Raw genomic sequence first — 18,040 nt, 5'->3', positions numbered from 1 at the left:
TTTTCTTGGCTTTGAGTTAAATGTAATCATCATTTGGAACCAGCGTCCACTGAGAAAGGTACAAGCGGATCGGCGTATGGTAGTCTCGGGGAACCGCCCAAAGCAGAAGACGTCACTAGAATTATTTTCCAGACCTTCTGGCGAAAGATTCAACCGTTCTTCTGATGCTGGTGTAGAATTGTGATAAGGGTGATGATGGTATAAGAAAGGCGAAGCTTAACCGATCGTGCATCATGGCCATATAAAGCATCGTTCCAAGCTTATCCGGTAAAGCTGGTGGTCAGCTCGCCTTTTCCCCGCAAACAAAGTGAAGACGAGGCGCTGTCACTGGTTTACCGCTGCCATAATTTTTTTTGTCATGAATGCCCGCATCAGTTCGCTGTTCGCGGTCAATTCCAAGCCGACAGGTGAAACCGCTGTAATAAAGTTAACATGCATCATTCATCACTGCAGCTCGCCACGGGGAAGCGCAGTCTACGTCCTATAGCGCAAGACTTTTAGCCTCGTTCGGGGACATTTTTTCCTACTTCGCCAATAGGGACATTTTTTCAGGAGACATTTCTTCCGTGGACATTTTTTCCGGGGACATTTGTTACGAGGACGTTTTTTCCGGGGACGTTTTTACCGGATCCCGAGTAAAACACCACTAGATTTTTTTATTTGCCTGCTCTACCAGTATATGTTAAACCTATTATAGTCAGGAAAGATTTCATTGTTCGATATATGTCATCATATACTCATGTATCAGTCAGTATGAGGATATACGAGTCATTCTTATCAATAATGGAACTGAGTTTATCTCGCTTGTGCAGCACACTTCCAATGTTGGTAAAGGAAACTTACATGCCAAAGGCGTTATGGGGTTTGGTTTGTTCGTGCGCACGAGACTATGTAACTTCGCCTAGCTGTGTCCTCTGCAAAACTAACGTATTGGAATCAAAATCATAAATATAGGTTTTCTTTCCCATGTGCAGTTTGTCAACGGCAAGTTCTAAAGGTTTTTTTTTTGTTTCTTTGTTTCTTTTTTTTTTTTTTTTTTTTTGCTGGGATCGTGTGAAAGCGATGAGTTCTTTTCTTGCTTTTCGTGTGGGTAGCAAAAAGTCTTCCTCGATGGCAAAATTCGCCCCTTTTACTTTGCGCGCTGACAACAGTATTACTTGCTTATCCTTTAAGTGGGCAAGCTTCGCAATTATAGGCCGGCACTTATCATCGTCGAATTGGCCTAACCTGTCCACTCTTTTAAATTGAGGGCTTTTATATCCAGAGGTTCGGAACAAAAATCTATTACCTTCTGCTGACGCATCAAGACCAAAAAATGACAAATTTACTAAAGTGTTCACTAAGGTTTCTCAATGACATATCAGGCGCACAGTTTTCAGATGCTTTGAGCATCGTACGTTTCCAGCGTTGTTACTCTATCTGTCAAAGGCTTCTTGCCTGTCCGTAATGTCCTCATTGAGAATTATTGCCTAACGGCCGCCTAAAGTCAGTGGATAGCGTCGAGAATTGGGGCTAACGTGTCACCACCAGAACTAGTATTAGGACCAGGTTCATTTCAACATCTCCCGACAATAGAACCAACCAATGATTAAAGGCATAACGTGCAGAATATAAAGGCCCGGCAACATGGCAGCGTTTCTTCAGCGTCGTGTCAGCGTCTAGTCTTTGAGCGTCGTCGCTCGGCGCGCGCCGGAGAGAGTGACCACAAACACATGACCGCGTACGAACTGGCGTCTGCAAGCCGAGGCATGGGGAAATCGTGGAAAATCGTCCTATTCAGCGACGGCAAGAACTTACTGGGGAGGGTGGGAGAGGCAATAGGAACAAAGGCGCAGGCATGGGCGCGGACAAAAGAGGAGTTCTTGCTTCCCCGGAAACAAGTTGCGCCTGTGGCGGTGGGTGCTACAGCTGCCCATGCGTGGCTTGTCATAGGTCCCCACCTGCGAATCATTTCCGGCGTCGACGCTGAGATCTGGCTTGATACCTACGTATTTCAGCGCCGTCTCGCTTCAAGGGCCAGAATTTCGCCTCCGGCGACGCCGATAGCCAAGACGCTGCCGCGGCGCCGAAGAAACGCTGTCATGTGATTCGGCCTTAGCTACATAGATGTATTTTCAGCATTGTTTCTCACCGCTCAGCTGGTCACGACACTACGGTCAAACAATAGTCATCACTGGAGTCATCGCTGAAGTCATCGTTCAAGTAAGTGACCTTTAACAGTAGAGAAGGTGTGAATTAACCTGCTGTCCCCGTAGCGGGGCCGCGCCCAAGCAGGTGGGCGTTTTGCGCACCTTTATATCCCGCCGCATTGTTATTGCAGCTGGCCTGTCACAAGGGTTGCCAGGGAGTAGGAGATGTGCAGGAAAATCACTGCAAGCAACCCAGCTCTATCACTGCCTTTGGAATTGCCTGCAACTGCGTGCCATCGACTTCATGCTCAACTCATTCTGTTCTCCCTAAAAGGTATTGTGTTAGCCGCTGACCCAATAAACCAAAGAAAGACTTGTCACTTGGACTTTTAGAAGTCCTACAAGGACCAAGATCAAGCTTTCCTTTTTTTTTTTCTTTTTTTTTTTTTGCTGGTGTAGTCATGTATGGTCCTCGGCAAATGACTATAGACGTCTATATTCATTTGCCGAGGACTCTCCATAGAAAAATTACCTTTGAAAAAAAAAAAGCAAATTACACTGCTCATTACTCTCCTATCATCGCGAAAAGGCGATTAAATTACATTAACAAATAATGCCGCCGAAAGTTAGACATCATCTGTTACTCTTAGAGAACTTTTTAATTTTCATTCATGCAAAAACCAAAGTAAACAAAGTAAAAGAAACAGCAATCTCTGTCCAGGAGACAATACCCACACATTCTTTCGTTTTCGCGTGAGATGTCGCCTCTGCCAACTAATCCTTCGCTCATTTTTCCTAGGAAAGAGCACACGTCCATCAAGAGAACGAAAAAAAAAACACAAATATTATGAAAACATAGGCGTGGTCAAACACTTGTCATTTAAATTGCGATAATGGCACAAACGAGTCGCGAGCCCAACTCCCAGAGCAGTTTCTACAATTTAAAACCTCAGAAGTAGATTATTTATGAGTTTGGTGATACCAAGAATCAACGTTTACAGCGTGTGATCGGTAGTGCTCGCGCCGTGGGCATGCCTGTCTTCCACTCCCCGCTGCGTCGAGTGTAACCATGCATGTACTGTGCGCTTAGTCAGCGCAATCTACTGGAAGTGCAAGTGCGCGCGCCAGACTTGTTTTTAACTCTGTCCGGTCGCCATCTGCGCCTTTGGCGTCCCCTTAGAACCTTACGTCTTTCTGCTTTGGGGTATGTTCTAGACTCATGCAAATTTGCTGTTCCGTCAGATTCTGGCAGTCAGTGACCCGACTACAGGGCTCAGATCATTTTATGTTGTTAAAGGCGTGTCGCTCCTGCTCTTGAGGTGTTCTACAGGGCGTGCGAAGCTTTGCCTACACAAATAGCAGTGGTGCATATTGATGAAAAACATTTCGAGAAGCACTAATTACTTTTGCTGCGAAATCAGTGCCCCAAAACAATTCAATGCATTAGAAATTACCAGAAAAAGGAATTAAATTACTGCAATTTAACTATTGCGACATTGTCGAGGACGTCGTCTAGCATGAGCAGTCATGGTGATGTCTATATAACCTCAGCGATAGCGAGCATGAAAGAGCACTGGGAACAAGGAAATTCCTCTTTGGAGAGCCAATGGGAGCTGCTAAACGCTTTGGGCGCCCGATGGCTAACTGAGCGGTGTACTTTTGTTTTCCGCAGAGAGTGGGAGTACACAGGAGGAAACAGAGCATACTGCAGTAGACACCCCGCCTACCTAGCCTCCATCCTGGTTATGACTAAGCCACTAAGGAGAATCCCAAAGCTGTGTTGCGCGCATCAGAAAACTCTGCACTGCATAAAAAAAAAAAAAAAGGAGCAAGAGTGCATTTGGGGAGCAGCGGTTCTTTATCTTATTTTATTTAAATTCGCTCAATTTCTTTTATTATTTAGTGTTATCTTTCTTGAATAAATAGCAATCAATAACAGCCTTCACGAAATAGCCTAAGGCCAAAGTAGTGTTCTGATAAACCAGGCCGTATACGTAGTAGTGGAGATATGTCGTGAATTAATCCAAATCCCTAGGTTCGTTCGCTATACACCACGGCTGTCGTGGGGTGTAAGGAATGCATGCAGTGCATTATGAAACGACGCCTAATGTGCATTTCGCCTGCTTCGTTCACAATGACCTGTGTCAAGCGCAGCGCTCTTTCAGGCTCTTGCGGAAACAAACCTCTTTATTCGCGAGCCAAGCACCCATTGAAAAGCACTTTAGCGAAAAGTGGGTTTCCGCTATCACTCGTGGCACTTTCACAGAGAGGGCTGCTCCGGATATCGCCGGGTCTGCACTCACTCCCGATAATTCTGCACACCACACGTTGCCACTTTTCCTGTCGACGGTGGAGAGATTGCAATGGACCAGTTTATCGAGCACGATAACTGGCCGCTTGCATTCCGTGTCCCGTGTTTCCGGCCCAACTGACCCACTCCTGCACCGCAAGTGTACCAAGATGCTCGCTGCCGTGATCATCTTGTGTTTCTGCGAAATAACTTTTACCGAATCTGTCTGCCTGGACTCCGACGTATCCTACGTGAGAAAGCTAGATTCTTGGAAGCAGACATCTGCGAAGAGTTTCCATGTGTTCGTGAACGCTTCCGATGTTGTTGGCGTTATGAAGCCGTTTTGGAAAAGCACTGGTTTCTGGTATGTGGGAACAGCGTCTATATGCGCGGTGTGTTTATGTTATGGCTGTGGAACTTTTCTGCGCTTGCTATCATATTTTAAAGTATAAATACTCCACGCTAATAAAATGTCGAAGAGAGTTCAAGCTGTACTCTTAGAACATTGGCTTTCTAACACCAGTGTGGTCGTTGGGATAGGCCAACGGGTGTATAATCGTGTCGTAGTTACAGTAATTATTACCATTTCTGCAGACGAGATAGCATCGATCCGGACAAACGTTTATAGCAAAATCTCGCCCCACTGAATTCTGACGGAGCACCGAAAACATGTTCATTGTAACGAACGTTTCGCTTTATTTCTGCCTGTCCTTCATCACAGCTCCATCCAAGTTACAGCAGTGTGAAAATGGCAGAGTTATACGCGCCATTGGGTCATATATTCTACAGTCAGCTGCTGGAACTCGTTCTGCAAGGTAGCTCATAAATGCAGAGAGCACATCGAACCTATGGTCATTCAGATCGTGCAGCATTGTTTTCTAGCCGAGTCACTGCTGCGGTAGTGTACGATTAGCACCCCGAGGAATATCACTACAGAGAGAAAAAAAAAGGAATATACAGAGTCGCTCAAAGCTTCGCCTTAAAATGCGCTGACTCTGCATGTGTGGAAGCACGTACTAGACAAGCTGCCTTTCTTGTTGCGAAGTTTTCGTGCAAGATGTAATTGCGCCTGGTCATTTGCCCGAAAGACCTGCGTTCCTTAATGGCAACATTGTACAGATGGTAAATATATGTCCAGATTTACCTTTCAAGATGACATCAGCGACAGACACAACAGAAGCTGTACCTTGGCGAGTGAAAATAGATGTGATTTCGGCATGAATAGCGACGAGGAAGAAACATGAAAATTTACAGAACAACGGCGATGTCCGGCTGTATACACGTATATACAGAAATCAGTGGCGTCAATCATGTCCGCGCATACAACTGACCCTAATCTTGAACTGAACGCAACACCACAAGTTTTGTACTGCTTTTATCTTCATCATGACTACCGAACTGGCCAGAAACTAGAGACCGCAGTCATACTTGCATTTGCGAAAGTTGGCGTGATTTTTCATTAACTATAGTAACAAAACAGACACTAGCTGTTTGCATCACCTTCATCTCATCGCTGTGCCGTTCGCAGTTATAATAAACATTGACAAGCTCGTGCAAAATGCCTGCTGAAAATTCTCTTCTGCACTCAAATATTTAGTTACACAGCTTGTCGCGCAAGCCTCAGTTATTCCTTTTTGAAAGAATTGCACTACTATCTACAGCATCAGCCGAACAGGATGCAGTTTTAACCTGTTAAATGCAATCTTGGTCGGTTGTCGTGCTACATTAGTACATTGTATTGGTACATACGGTACATTGTATTTTCGGGAAATTTGCCTCGTAGTCTTCATGCTCGCCACAGCCCACATACGGTATTAACGTATTATCGGCATAATTCCCTCTGTTCCAGTCCGCCTGAACCGCACAACGACCCAGAGTTCTTCTTGGGAGATGATATGCAGCAGAACCTAATATACATCGCTGCCACCCCTGGATATGGAATAACCCAAGTCAGGATGCACTGGCTTCTTGATATTGTTAAGGCCAGGTAAGATTTTTCGCGGTACCATCACAGTTGCGGCTGTTCTTTTCTTCTGGTCTTGTGTTTTGTGCTGTACCGCAGCTTCACGAGTTTTCGTTCCCTTAATTCTCACTCAACGAAGTAGTGCGATTAAAAGCCATTATGGAATTTTTCAAACAAATATGCACATCATTTTCGATACTATTGTTCAGAAGCATGCCAAGATTTTCAGCGCATGTTACATACAGCTACTGAAGACAGCCTCGCGTGTCTCATTGGGGGATACACACACGCACACACACAAAAAAAGAACTATATAGAACCGCCTTACAAAATGCCGGCGGTTAGCCGGCACTTCCGGCAAACACTGCGAGCGACCGCATCAGCGCAGATATCCTGATGATCGGGCAAGCGCTTCTAAGCTTAACGCGGTATTAGAAATGCATGTAAACGCCTTAATAGCGGTCTTCAAACCGATACATATGGACGCCTGTACTTTTAATTTCGTTTTACCGCCCCGCACTGCAATTCCACCGGCAAACTACATGGGGCGTCCCTGAGGGGAAGAGCTTTGCGGCCCGCTTAAGCCCTTGGCCAAACAGTGAGACAAGCACCTGGGCAAAGTTCAAAGGAGTGCCGTAAGCGGGGGACGGTGAACCAGGGAGCGTCTCGCCCGGGGGCCCACCGCGTCGGACGGGGATCGCCACACAGCCCTCGCTCACCGGATCATCTAAGACCGCGTTTGCGCCCTGCGGGCACAGCCCGTTGGGAAAACATTGATCCGTGTGCTGTCTGGTTCCTACACTCTTGCGCAATCGCCGTGCGCCGCCGCCCATCCCGTGATAGAAGTGGCCGTGACGGTGGTCAGGAGATCTCGGCGCCGGGCATTCTGATATTCTTCGGCGCGGCGTGACTTTCTGCTCTCTCTGACTGCCACTCTGATTGGGCCCGAATGGAGCGCGCAGCAGAGCAATCACTTCTAGCCTCCATCTTTATCTGGCACTAGTCAATGCGATACTGAATCCGGTGACGACACGGCAGTTAGGATACTGCTGAGATGGAGGCAGACAGCAGGACAGACAAAACGATGCAGAAGGAATGGGGGCGTAGAGTGCATGGTGTCTCGTAGACGTGACCAGAAAGCACTGCGCACCTTACCAGGATCGTACATGTGTATAGCTGCTGTAGACAGGCCGCATATATAGCTGAAGAAAAAAGAAAAGCACGTTATAGTACGTGCCCAACCACAAACACTAGCAAGTGCGTGAAAGCTCGTGTTGGTGGCTGCGAGAGCGTGGTCGATTATTTTGCTGGACGGCTTCAAGTCGCAAACGCAACTTGATGAGCCTAGATCTTTTCAAGTGAGTGCAAGTGCGTTCCTAACTGTGCCGCGCATGCGCAGTAAGCTACTTGTGAAATTCTGAACCATGTTGCCCGTGGGAACTGTAGCTGCGCCCAGGGGGTGCGACGGCCTTGGCCGAAAACCTTCAGGCCCTAAATACGCCACCCGTGAATCTCAAGAAGTCCGAACGGATGAAGGCAAGGGTATCCTTCCCCTCGGGAGATTTGGAATTTCTGTTGTGACGTAGCCCTGCTCTACGGCTTAAAAGGGGGTGTTGTGGCTTGGAGATTTGGTTTGATATTTAGTAGCGCAAAACGTGTGTAAAGCCTCAATCAGAAGTAAAAATTGACGCCCTTGTGTGCCGTCTCCGCTTTCTTGTAGCCGCCGCCGTGTTTCAGCTGATAAATGCAGACAAAATGAGGGGCTCGTTACACACACATGGAGCCAAGAAGAGCCACTAACAACAAAGAAAGCATAGGGATTTTTTTTCTTCGTGTAAACTAATAATGTAATCATTGAGATAATCGGTTACAAATAGTATAATAAAAAAACAACCATATGCCGCCGATGGGATCCGCATCCAAGACCTCCGAATTTCGCATCCGGTGCTCTGCAACTGAGCTTCGGCGAATGCTAGTACGTCTTCTACTTTCCTAGTTATTCATGTTACGTATAAAATATTTTGACAGGGTTATCACGTAACTCCCGTCAACTTCGTTATGTCACGTTCTACGTGACACCTGCGGTAACACAAGATGTCCCACGTCCGCCGTTATATCAAAGGGAGTGGCGTTGGCGAACACTCTCGAGGATAGGTCACACTCAACATGAATACCTGAGAGAGTAGATGGCTTAACAACTGTTGTCGTAGCTCAGTCGGTCCAGAACCGGGCGTGGAATTCAGAAGTCCTAATTTCAGATCCAAACGGCTGCATGAGGTCGTTTTTTCTTCTGCTTTCTGATCAATTATTTCAATGATTACATTACTAGTTTCTACTGATCAACACAGGAAAAAAAATGACAAAGTTCTTTATATTTTCCTTGATGTCATTCGCTATTGATCTCTCTTTGTACGTCGTCGTGTCTGCTATAGAAGGTTACAACGGAACTGCTGGCTGAGAGTCCATTTGTGGCCAGTACTGTCAGGGCGCAATAAATCGCCATCGCAGCAGCGCCGAAACGACACGCAGCGCTTAGTAAATTGTGTCGCAGCGAGGTTGCAGGAGAACTCGTTTAAGGCTGGGGTGAATTCAATAAAAGGGGCCAGGTACTGAAGACCACTGTTCCCGTCAGAAGTGCTGCGATTGTGTGCGAGCAAAAATGAAAAGTAAAAAAAAAAGGAAAGATGTATTTCTTTGCAATTTTATGTATTCATTTATTTATTTTTATATACTGCATCCTCGGCGAGGCTATTGTAGGAGTGGGTCACAGTACAAAACAAAGAAACACAGAAAGTAAATATACAACATTATGAAGAGGCTTCTAAGAATTCATCTAATGATAAAGAGCAAATGTTGCCTGGTAAATGATTGCAAGTTTGAATGGCATGAGGAGCAAAACTACACCTAAAAACGTCAGTGCGCGCGAAAAGGGGAAATGTTTAGGACCTTGTGGCTCGTTTGTGTCGGCGCTGTATAATCTTCCTTACAATTGCCCCGGCGGAAAGAAGGAGCCATCCTGGCTACTTAAGGCGCAGGGACGACAAGGGGAGAGTAGTATGGCTTGAGTCGACTGACGTGAACAACTTCTCGCCCACGGCGACGGTGGTCCGAAGAAGGCGTTGCCGGCTCCATGACGTAGTTAACTCGAGATGTTCGCTCTAATACACGATATGGGCCATTATACTTTGCAGAGAATTTTGAATCAGCCGGAACACATGAGCCAAACGAGGGTGTTGGTAGGAAAATCAGAAGCGGGCTTGCCGTGATCGCTCTCATGTCGGCGGAGATCTTGAATGTCCGACGTGACTGAGCGAGCCAGCTGGCGGCATTGCTCAGCATGATGGGCAGCAGCAGAAAGAGACGTGTTCTCTGAACTGTCGGGGTGGTAATGAAGTATGGTGTTCAGTAGACGGGAAAGCTCACGACCGTATAGGAGGAAGAATAGGGAAAATCCAGTCGTTGCCTGAGACGCTGTGTTATTGACATGTAGGTGACGTATGGAAACACTTGATCCCAATTAGAAGCGTCAGAAGAAACGTACATGGCGATCATATAACCAAGAGTTCGGGTAAACCTTCCTGTGCGGCCGTCGGTTTGAGGATGGTAAGCTGTGGTGGTTCGATGTATTGTTTGGCAAGCTTCCAATAGCAATTGTGTACCACTTTTGATAGGAACACGTAGCCGCGGTCACTGAGAACTTTCACGAGGAGCCCCGTGACATAGCAGGATAAAGGAGGCGACGTCACTTGCACTAGCCGTAGGCAGGGCTGCAGTCTCCGCGTAGCGAGTGAGGTGATCCACGGCGACAATTATCCGGCGGTTGCCTGATGTCGAAGTTGGAAGGGGCCATAGAGGTCGATGCCGACACGATCGAAGGGTCGCGCTGAACAAGGCAATGGCTGTAATGGGCCGGCGGAGGGGCGCAGAGACGACTTCCGCTGTTGGCAAGCAGTACAGAAGCGAATATAGCGGCGGACAAAGTTGTACATCTCCCTCCAGTAGTACCGCTGGCGGAGACGCTCGTACGTCTTCAGCAAGCCAGCATGTGCGCATTGCGGGTCGGCATGGTGATAGACACAAATTTCTGTGCGAAGATGGCGAGGAATGACCAAGAGCCATTTCCGACCATCCGGGCGGGCGATAGCTTTTGAGATACAGCAGACCACCCCGAATCGTAAAATGGGAATCTTGGCGACGAAGGGCTCGCGGGAATGAAGACTTTGAGGACGCGGTGAAGATGTCTATGAGCGAAAATATCCAGAGATCCCGGCGTTGTTCAAAAGGCAGGTCCTCGGAAGTAAGGGCTGCAACGGAGGGTTCGGATATCGAGTCCGAGGGTGCAGGAGAAGGCAGCGGTGAGCACGACAAGGCGTCAGCGTCGGAGTGTTTGCGTCCCGACCGATAAATCACGTCAGATTTGAAGTCTTGAAGGTGAAGAGCCCAGCTGCCGAGGCGTCCAGAAGGGTGTTTCAGGGAAGCCAACCAGCAGAGGGCATGGTGGTCGGTGCTGATGTTGAAGTGGCGGCCATATAAGTAGAGGCGAAACTTTGTTAAGGTCCACACAATTGCAAGAAACTCCTTTTCCGTGACGGTGTAGTTAACTTCAGCTTTTGTTAGCGCTCGGCTAGCGTAAGCAACTAAATATTTGGAAAAGCCGAGTTTGCGTTGAGCGAACACAGCACCGAGGCCGATGCCGCTGGCGTCAGTGTGCACCTCTGTAGGAGCGGATGGGTCGTAATGGCGGAGAATGGGCGGCGAAGTAAGTGGACGTCAGAGCGTAATGAAAGCATCGTCGCAGATTGGGGTCCAGGTAGACAAGTCGGCGGGACCACTCAGCCATTTTGTAAGGGGTGCAATGATGGTACCGAAACTGCGGACAAAACGGCGAAAATATGAGCATAGGCCGACGAAGCTGCGCAGCTCTTTAACAGATGTCGGTTTCGGGAATTCAGTTACCGCACGTACTTTGTCCGGATCGGGCAGGACGCCATCTTTGGACACGACATGACCCAGTATTGTCAGCTTGCGGGCGCCAAAACGACATTTCTTCAGGTTAAGTTGGAGACCGCCGCCAGTGAGACGTACAACTCAGGATTTGGTGCAAGCGCACGAGGTGCGTCGAAAAATCGGGAGAAAAAATGACCATATCATCCAAATAACAAAGACAAATGTTCCACTTGAGGCCGCGTAAGATGTCCCTCATTCGCTCAAATGTAGCAGAAGCATTGCAAAGACCAAACGGAATCACGGTGAACTCATGTAGTCCATCAGGGGTAACAAAGACTGTCTTGGATCGGTCAGACTCAGCCATAGGGACTTGCCAATAGCCAGATCGTAGGTCCAGCGACGAAAAGAACTCGGCTCCTTGTAAACAATCGATGGTGTCGTCAACGCGGGGTAGTGGGTATACGCCTTTACGGAAAATTTTGTTAAGACGGCGGCAGTCAACGCAAAATCGTATGGAACCTTCCTTCTTTTTCACAAGTACCACGGGAGACGACCACGGACTAGACGAAGGCTGAATTACACCACGTTGTAGCATGTCGTCGACCTGCTCGCAATGACACGGCGCTCCGTAGGCGAAACACGGTAAGGGCGTTGGCGAAGTGGGGCATGACGGCCGGTGTCGATGTGGTGAACAACCTTGGTCGCACGGCCCAAGGAAGTCGTCTGAACGTCAAACGAAAAACGAAACTCGTTGAGGAGAGCAAACAGTTGCTCGCGGTGAGTCGGATCGAGATCGCTGGCCACAGATGATTGAAAAAGGTCCCAACTCGGTATATCGGAAGAAGCAGTAATCGGTGTTAGGGAGGCTATGTGAGCACTGTGTGGTAAATACCCATCAACATGAAACGGCGAGAGGAGGTCAGAAACTTCAATATGGCCAAAGCCGCATTCGCCACGAACTAGCGGGACCGCAGGCATTCGCAACAACGATGTCAGCGGCACCGCGGTTATTATCGATGATAACAAAGAGAAGAAGGAGGTGATGGCGAGAAGCGAACATGAGAGAAGGTGCAAAAAGAACAGTCGCGTCTAAAGAAAAGGGCACACACACACAGGAACAATCACAGCATAGTTGAGCGGAATGCCGGTGTCGTCGGCGACAACAAGTTTGGCGCAAGTAAAAGATGGTGCATCGTCAAGAACGCGCAGAGAAGGCGAGGTGGGCGTGGGCGCAGTCAATAACAGCGTTGTGGCGGGAAAGGAATACCAGCCAAGCAGCGCTGTGCAAGCAGCAGACGGACGAACGGAATTGGCGCTGGCGGTCCGAAGAGAGAGTCCAGAAGGCTGGGTGGTGACTTTATGAAGCGAGCGGCAAAAACTTTCGCTAATGACGGAGAGAGTGGTCCCTGTATCGACCAGTGCAAGTACACGAACACCGTCAACAAAAACTTCGAGGACGTTCGGCGGAAACAGACAAGGACTTGGAGTAGACGAAATATGCGCAGTTCGTACCCCAGGAACTGCGGCTGCTAGTTTTCCGAGTGTTGTGTCACGCTGCGACGCCGCATTGGAGACACGGACCGACGGCGAGGTGACGGCGAGCGGTGCATGGAATGTGCTGGCGACCCGATGAGTTGTGCGGCTGCCCTGGAGATGTCACTGAAGGTGGGCGCAAAGTGTCGTACTGATAATTTCATTCAGCCATAGTGCGTGCAGGGGCGGAACGCAGAGTACGACGGCACAGGCGGGCGACGTGGCCTGGGATACCGCAGGCATAGCAGACAGGCTGGTTGTTATTCGTGCGCCAAGGATTGTAGGGACCCGTCGTTGATCGGAACCGTGGAGCGACAGACGGTGGCGCCATAGTCGGCACGTACGCAAAGGACAGTGGCGGCGGAGGGCGGGCAGTAACTTCTGCCACGGCCGGTCTCGAGGGAAGCACGCTCTCCCTCGAGACTGGCCGTGCTTCTGCATTCGTGGGAGGCATCTGTACTGGCACAGGTAGAGCCGGCACGACAACAGGGGGGCTGTAACTTAATGGTGCAGCAAGAGGTGTGGGCTGCAGTGGAACAGGGTCGACATGAGGTGCCACAGGCGCTGGCTGGCAAAAACTGGGAAGTACATCGGCAACCTCCTGCGTGATGGTGTGTCGGATCGTAGGGGTAAGCAGCTGGGCTGTAGACGACGGGCGTGGGCCATACGAAAGCTCAAGCTGTCGGGCGACCTCATCTCGAACGAAATCTTTGATGTGAGCCAAAAGGTCGCTGCTCACAGCCAGGCCAGAGATGGACGCAGCAGGCGCGGGAGGGCGACGAATGCGGAGGTGTTGCTTTAGCAACTCGTCCAAACTTTGTCAAAGGTTGTATACTGAGGCCACCGTGGTGGGGCTCTTTGCCCACAGCATGTGAAATGCATCGACATCAATGCCCTTCATTATGTTTATTATCTTGGCAGCCTCATCCATAGACGGGTCGACACGCTTGCATAAATCCACGACGTCTTCAATGTAGCTTATGAAGGTTTCACATTCATGCTGAGCTCGTACGCGCAAGGCTGCTTCAGCGTGTAGTTTCCGCATTGCGGGACGACCGAAAACGTCCATGAACTTTGCTTTGAAGGTAGCCCAAGTTGGTATGTCGGCCTCATGATTTCGATACCATAGGTTAGCAACGTCACTCAGGTAGAAGATGACGTTGTTGATCTTCATACGTTCATCCCAGTTGTAATGACGACTCACTTACTCGTACGAGGCCAACCAATCTTCAACTTCCTGGTCGCCCTGCCCGCTGAAAAGGCGTGGTCTCGCTACCGAATCGCACCGGAGCATGAGATGGACTATGAAGGGGCTGCCACTGGCTGTTGGCCTACCTCGTTTGTCGTCATAGGTATCGTACAACTGCGGAGCTCCAAGGTGATCGTGTAAGAGTTCCACCCAGCACCTCCACCAAAGGAAGAGGGGTTTATTGTGGGTTGTTCGGAGGACTGGAGACGGCGACCGGTGACGCAAGACGATCGTAGAGCGAAGCACAATCTCGTCCGAACAAGACAGACCAAGCTTCTAGTGCGCGCGCCAGCTGATCGGCCAGGAGCCCAGCAGTCTTCATCGTCGTTTGTGTCGGCGTTGTATCATTTCCTTCCTTGCAATATATATATATATATATATATATATATATATATATATATATATATATATATATATATATATATATATATATATAGTGACGCACTGAATGGGTATAGATGTCAAGAAGATAACCTTAATCCTTTTCACTTATTCTTGTTCGTCCAAATATGAAATTAGGCGATAACGAGTGTCAAAAATTAGCGATCTGTTCTGCCACATAGACATATTTTTCCATGTTGTTGGTATGAAGCGTAGGTTTTAATTATGTTTTAGCCTTCTTTTGAAATTCTAGGAAACATTATATGGAATGACGCCAATATGCTCAGAGCTATTGAGTTTGATATACTAACGGGGTATTTAAGCGATGTGCGCTAGTGCGATTTTGCAGGTGTGTCAATGCATTTTTGCTGCTTATTATATTTATAGAACCACAGAGAATAGATAAAAAAAATGCTGTAGAGAAACTAGTGGGCAACTGCAGAATATTATAAAATAATTTTATGAGCATACTGAATAAATTGTTTAAGCTTGCGATGCGCACCAAAATCTTTCTTCTGAAATTTGTCCTGCGCTCATGAAAAATAAACCAGACTGGCTTTTGAAACCATGGTGAGTGGTTTATTATTAAATAATCAAAAAGAAGGAAAACAGTGCTGCCGGAGCGCCACTACAATTGTTTACAATATAGTAACATATGGGTGTATATACATAGACGCGCACACGTAGCGTCCAATCGCAGACATATCGCGCGCGCGACACAATGCACAAGCTGCCGGGGTGGGGCGCCCGGCAGCATACGTCCAAGGTAGCACACACGGAGCGTTCGGGTCACGCACGCACTGCCTGGCGAAGAGCAAGCGGGACTTTAGGCCCGCCTGTTCGATGAACGCACAGAGGCTCACCATTGTCCAGTCACGGGTGCGCGCATGCTGTCCGGGATGATTCCGAGCGCCCTGTAAGCCGCGAGTATCTGGCGACGTGGCTCTGCGGATGCGGTACAACGAAGCAGCATGTGCTCCAATGTCTCCACTGCATCGCAGTCACCACACACGTCGCTCGACGAAGGTCCGTGGCGCACCCGTCTTACCCCGGGCCACACGCAGCCGACGCGCACTCGTATGATCATCGCACGCTGTAGGCGCGACATTGAGCACGCGCCGACAACAGAGAGGAGGTGGTCATAGATCACTGCACGCACGTCCTCTAGAGAGAGGTTCGTCGCTATGAGGAAGAATTTTTAAACCATCAGGACGCGTTTTCGAAAATGAGTAGCAAAAACCTAGAAACCTGTCGATGGAATTTCTGGAGGTATAATGGCTGTTATCTATGTGTTACACAAGGTGGGAAAAGATTACATTCGAAAATATTTTCCCTCATAATGTCCAGAATAACTGGGTATGAGTGCTTGATGGCGAATCCAACCAGCATGCGTATACGAGCACTAGGCTAGAGTAATTCTACGCCATGATCTCTTCCTCACGAACTTCAAGCAAACTACTCCTTGGCATAGCGCATTGAATTAGGTTTTCCTTTCAGCGCACTTTGGTAGTGCGAACAAACAAGGAATAAAACACACCTGTATAACCAGGCGTTCGCTCCTTAACGAATATTTACATGGGTCGAAAGCTAGCATTAAACGCTGAGCACCGGGTCTATTTCTCGAACTTAGTTGCTATGGCCGACCACGATGAACTACAAGACGATGTTCGTAGTATAGAACATAGACGACGCTTAACTGAGCACGGGGCGAATTGGCCCATATGCAGGTGCTTCTGATGGCGCACGGAGCATGTCACAAGGTTCCTGATAAATTTTCATTTGACGGTCACAACTTACACCTCATGCTCTCGTCAACCTATGCAGCGACACACGTTTTGTTCTGCAATGGCTGTACAGACAAAGTGCTTTTTTTTCTGCTGTAACTGATCAGCAATAAATCCGCCTCCAACGCAACCGTTCATGCCGTCACCAGTCAGCTGTTTTCGCTGTCTGAATCTGAATCTCAAGCACGTGTGTTGTGTGATTGCACGTGAAACCATTTAAATTCCGCCAGACGCGAGCCATTTCAACGGCACGGCAAACATCTCGCTCTGCACAAGCCGTCATCGTCGTTCGCTGCTCTCCCGCACTGTTTCGGGGTTTCTGCGACTACTGCCTTCGCCTTCAGCGCTAACTAAAGACAACAATAACAAATAATAATAAGGCAAACAAGGGTAGAAAATTAAAGACAAGAACTAAACCCGCGGGCGCCAGATTGCCAGCAGTGCCATCATTTGCTGAGCAAACGGCAATTCAGTCAAGTGGAGCTTTTAGCGTCAAAGCGTCCTGGGCCTGGGTACACATGGGGCGGGGCGATCAAACGCGGCCGCGTTCGTACTTTTCCTTTTTCCGCCGCTTCTTTATTTCTGTATTCTGTATCATGCCAGCACACTCGGGCCGCCATTCGGTGACGAGAAATCGCGCTGAAAATCGAGGCTGCCGCAGTACGACGACCGTCCGTCACGCGGCTGTCTCTCGTGAGGAGGAGGTGGGGAGAGGACTCTTGACGTCCCTCATTCAAGAGAAAGCGACCGGCCCATCAGCGCGCGCAAGTGGACGTTGTCGTGCGTTCCCTCACTCATATTCCCCCCTCCCCCCTGCTTCTGTGATAGACGCACACGCCGGTGATCGCCGTCAAGCGGCCGTCTCAGCTCGTTTCTTTTGGAAGAGTGGCAGTTCGTCCCATGCCGGCCACCCTAATTGGGCAAGTCGACACGAAGACGGTGGCCCCGTGCGTCTGCCTCCGCACGTAGTCTCGCTTTCGCTCGCAAGCACCCCTCCTGGAGCAGCTCTGAATCAGCAGATGACGTTTCAATTTCACGATAGACAGGGCGTTGTGGTGTGTGCGCCGCGAACTGGCGTCGGCGCGGCTACAGAGCACGGTGCGTGCGTACGCGCGGGGAGTCGGTCATCGATCCGCGCCATGAAGCGGGGACCCGCGTCTGTGCGCGCGCCCTCCGCTGTGTAAACAGTGTAATATGCTCCCCAGTTTCAAAGAAATAATATTGACATTTAATTTCTTTATTTGTTGGAAACGCGCTCTCGCGGAATAAACAATATCTGTAATGGCCGGTCGCGCGACAACCATCACCGGCGGCGCTCCCATCCGGCGAGGGAAGTGCGCCCGCATCCCGCTGGCTTCGCTTTCGCTTCGACGCTGACACTACAGGCAGCGAGCGCGGAGCGATCTGATAGCCGAAACGTCGCACAGGCAGAGCACCACTGGGGGCGCGCGCATCGCGCAGAGGGTTACCGGAAAGGAGGCAAGCATACGGGGAGCCCTTTCCTCTGCTCTTTCTGCGCTAGAAACGATGCAAGGAAGGGGGCGGACAGCGGCAGCGCACTGAAACCGATAATTTATATGGAACGCGTCCCGTTTCACCCGTGACTCGATGGGCTTCGCCCGGGCTATCCCCTCATCCCGACAGGAGGTTGGGAAGGAGGGGGATTGAAACTGCGCTAGCGTCCTCGGCTGTCTTTGCCAAGCGCCCGCTTCTGCTCTCCATTTTTAATCCGTCCTTTGAATGAAAGATTATACGGCCCAGTTT

General features: G+C 49.1%; 1 protein-coding gene across 1 annotated transcript in view; it reads left to right on the top strand.

The window, feature by feature from the left end:
* The first annotated feature begins 4,574 nt into the window (after window positions 1-4,574).
* Idua (alpha-L-iduronidase) overlaps window positions 4,575-18,040 on the top strand; it is an 87,902-nt gene continuing 74,436 nt past the window's right edge. Inside the window, exons 1-2 of the mRNA XM_084587027.1 lie at window positions 4,575-4,783; window positions 6,269-6,406. Of these exons, the coding sequence (XP_084443153.1) occupies window positions 4,590-4,783; window positions 6,269-6,406 (332 nt within the window). The 5' untranslated portion in view covers window positions 4,575-4,589. The remainder of the gene's footprint in view (window positions 4,784-6,268; window positions 6,407-18,040) is intronic.

Source organism: Amblyomma maculatum, chromosome 1, assembly GCF_055883805.1.
Source record: "Amblyomma maculatum isolate TAMU_Amacu chromosome 1, ASM5588380v1, whole genome shotgun sequence".
Classification (NCBI taxonomy): domain Eukaryota; kingdom Metazoa; phylum Arthropoda; class Arachnida; order Ixodida; family Ixodidae; genus Amblyomma; species Amblyomma maculatum.
Note: the sequence above shows the minus strand (reverse complement) of the source record. Positions and strands in the feature narration are given on the sequence as shown.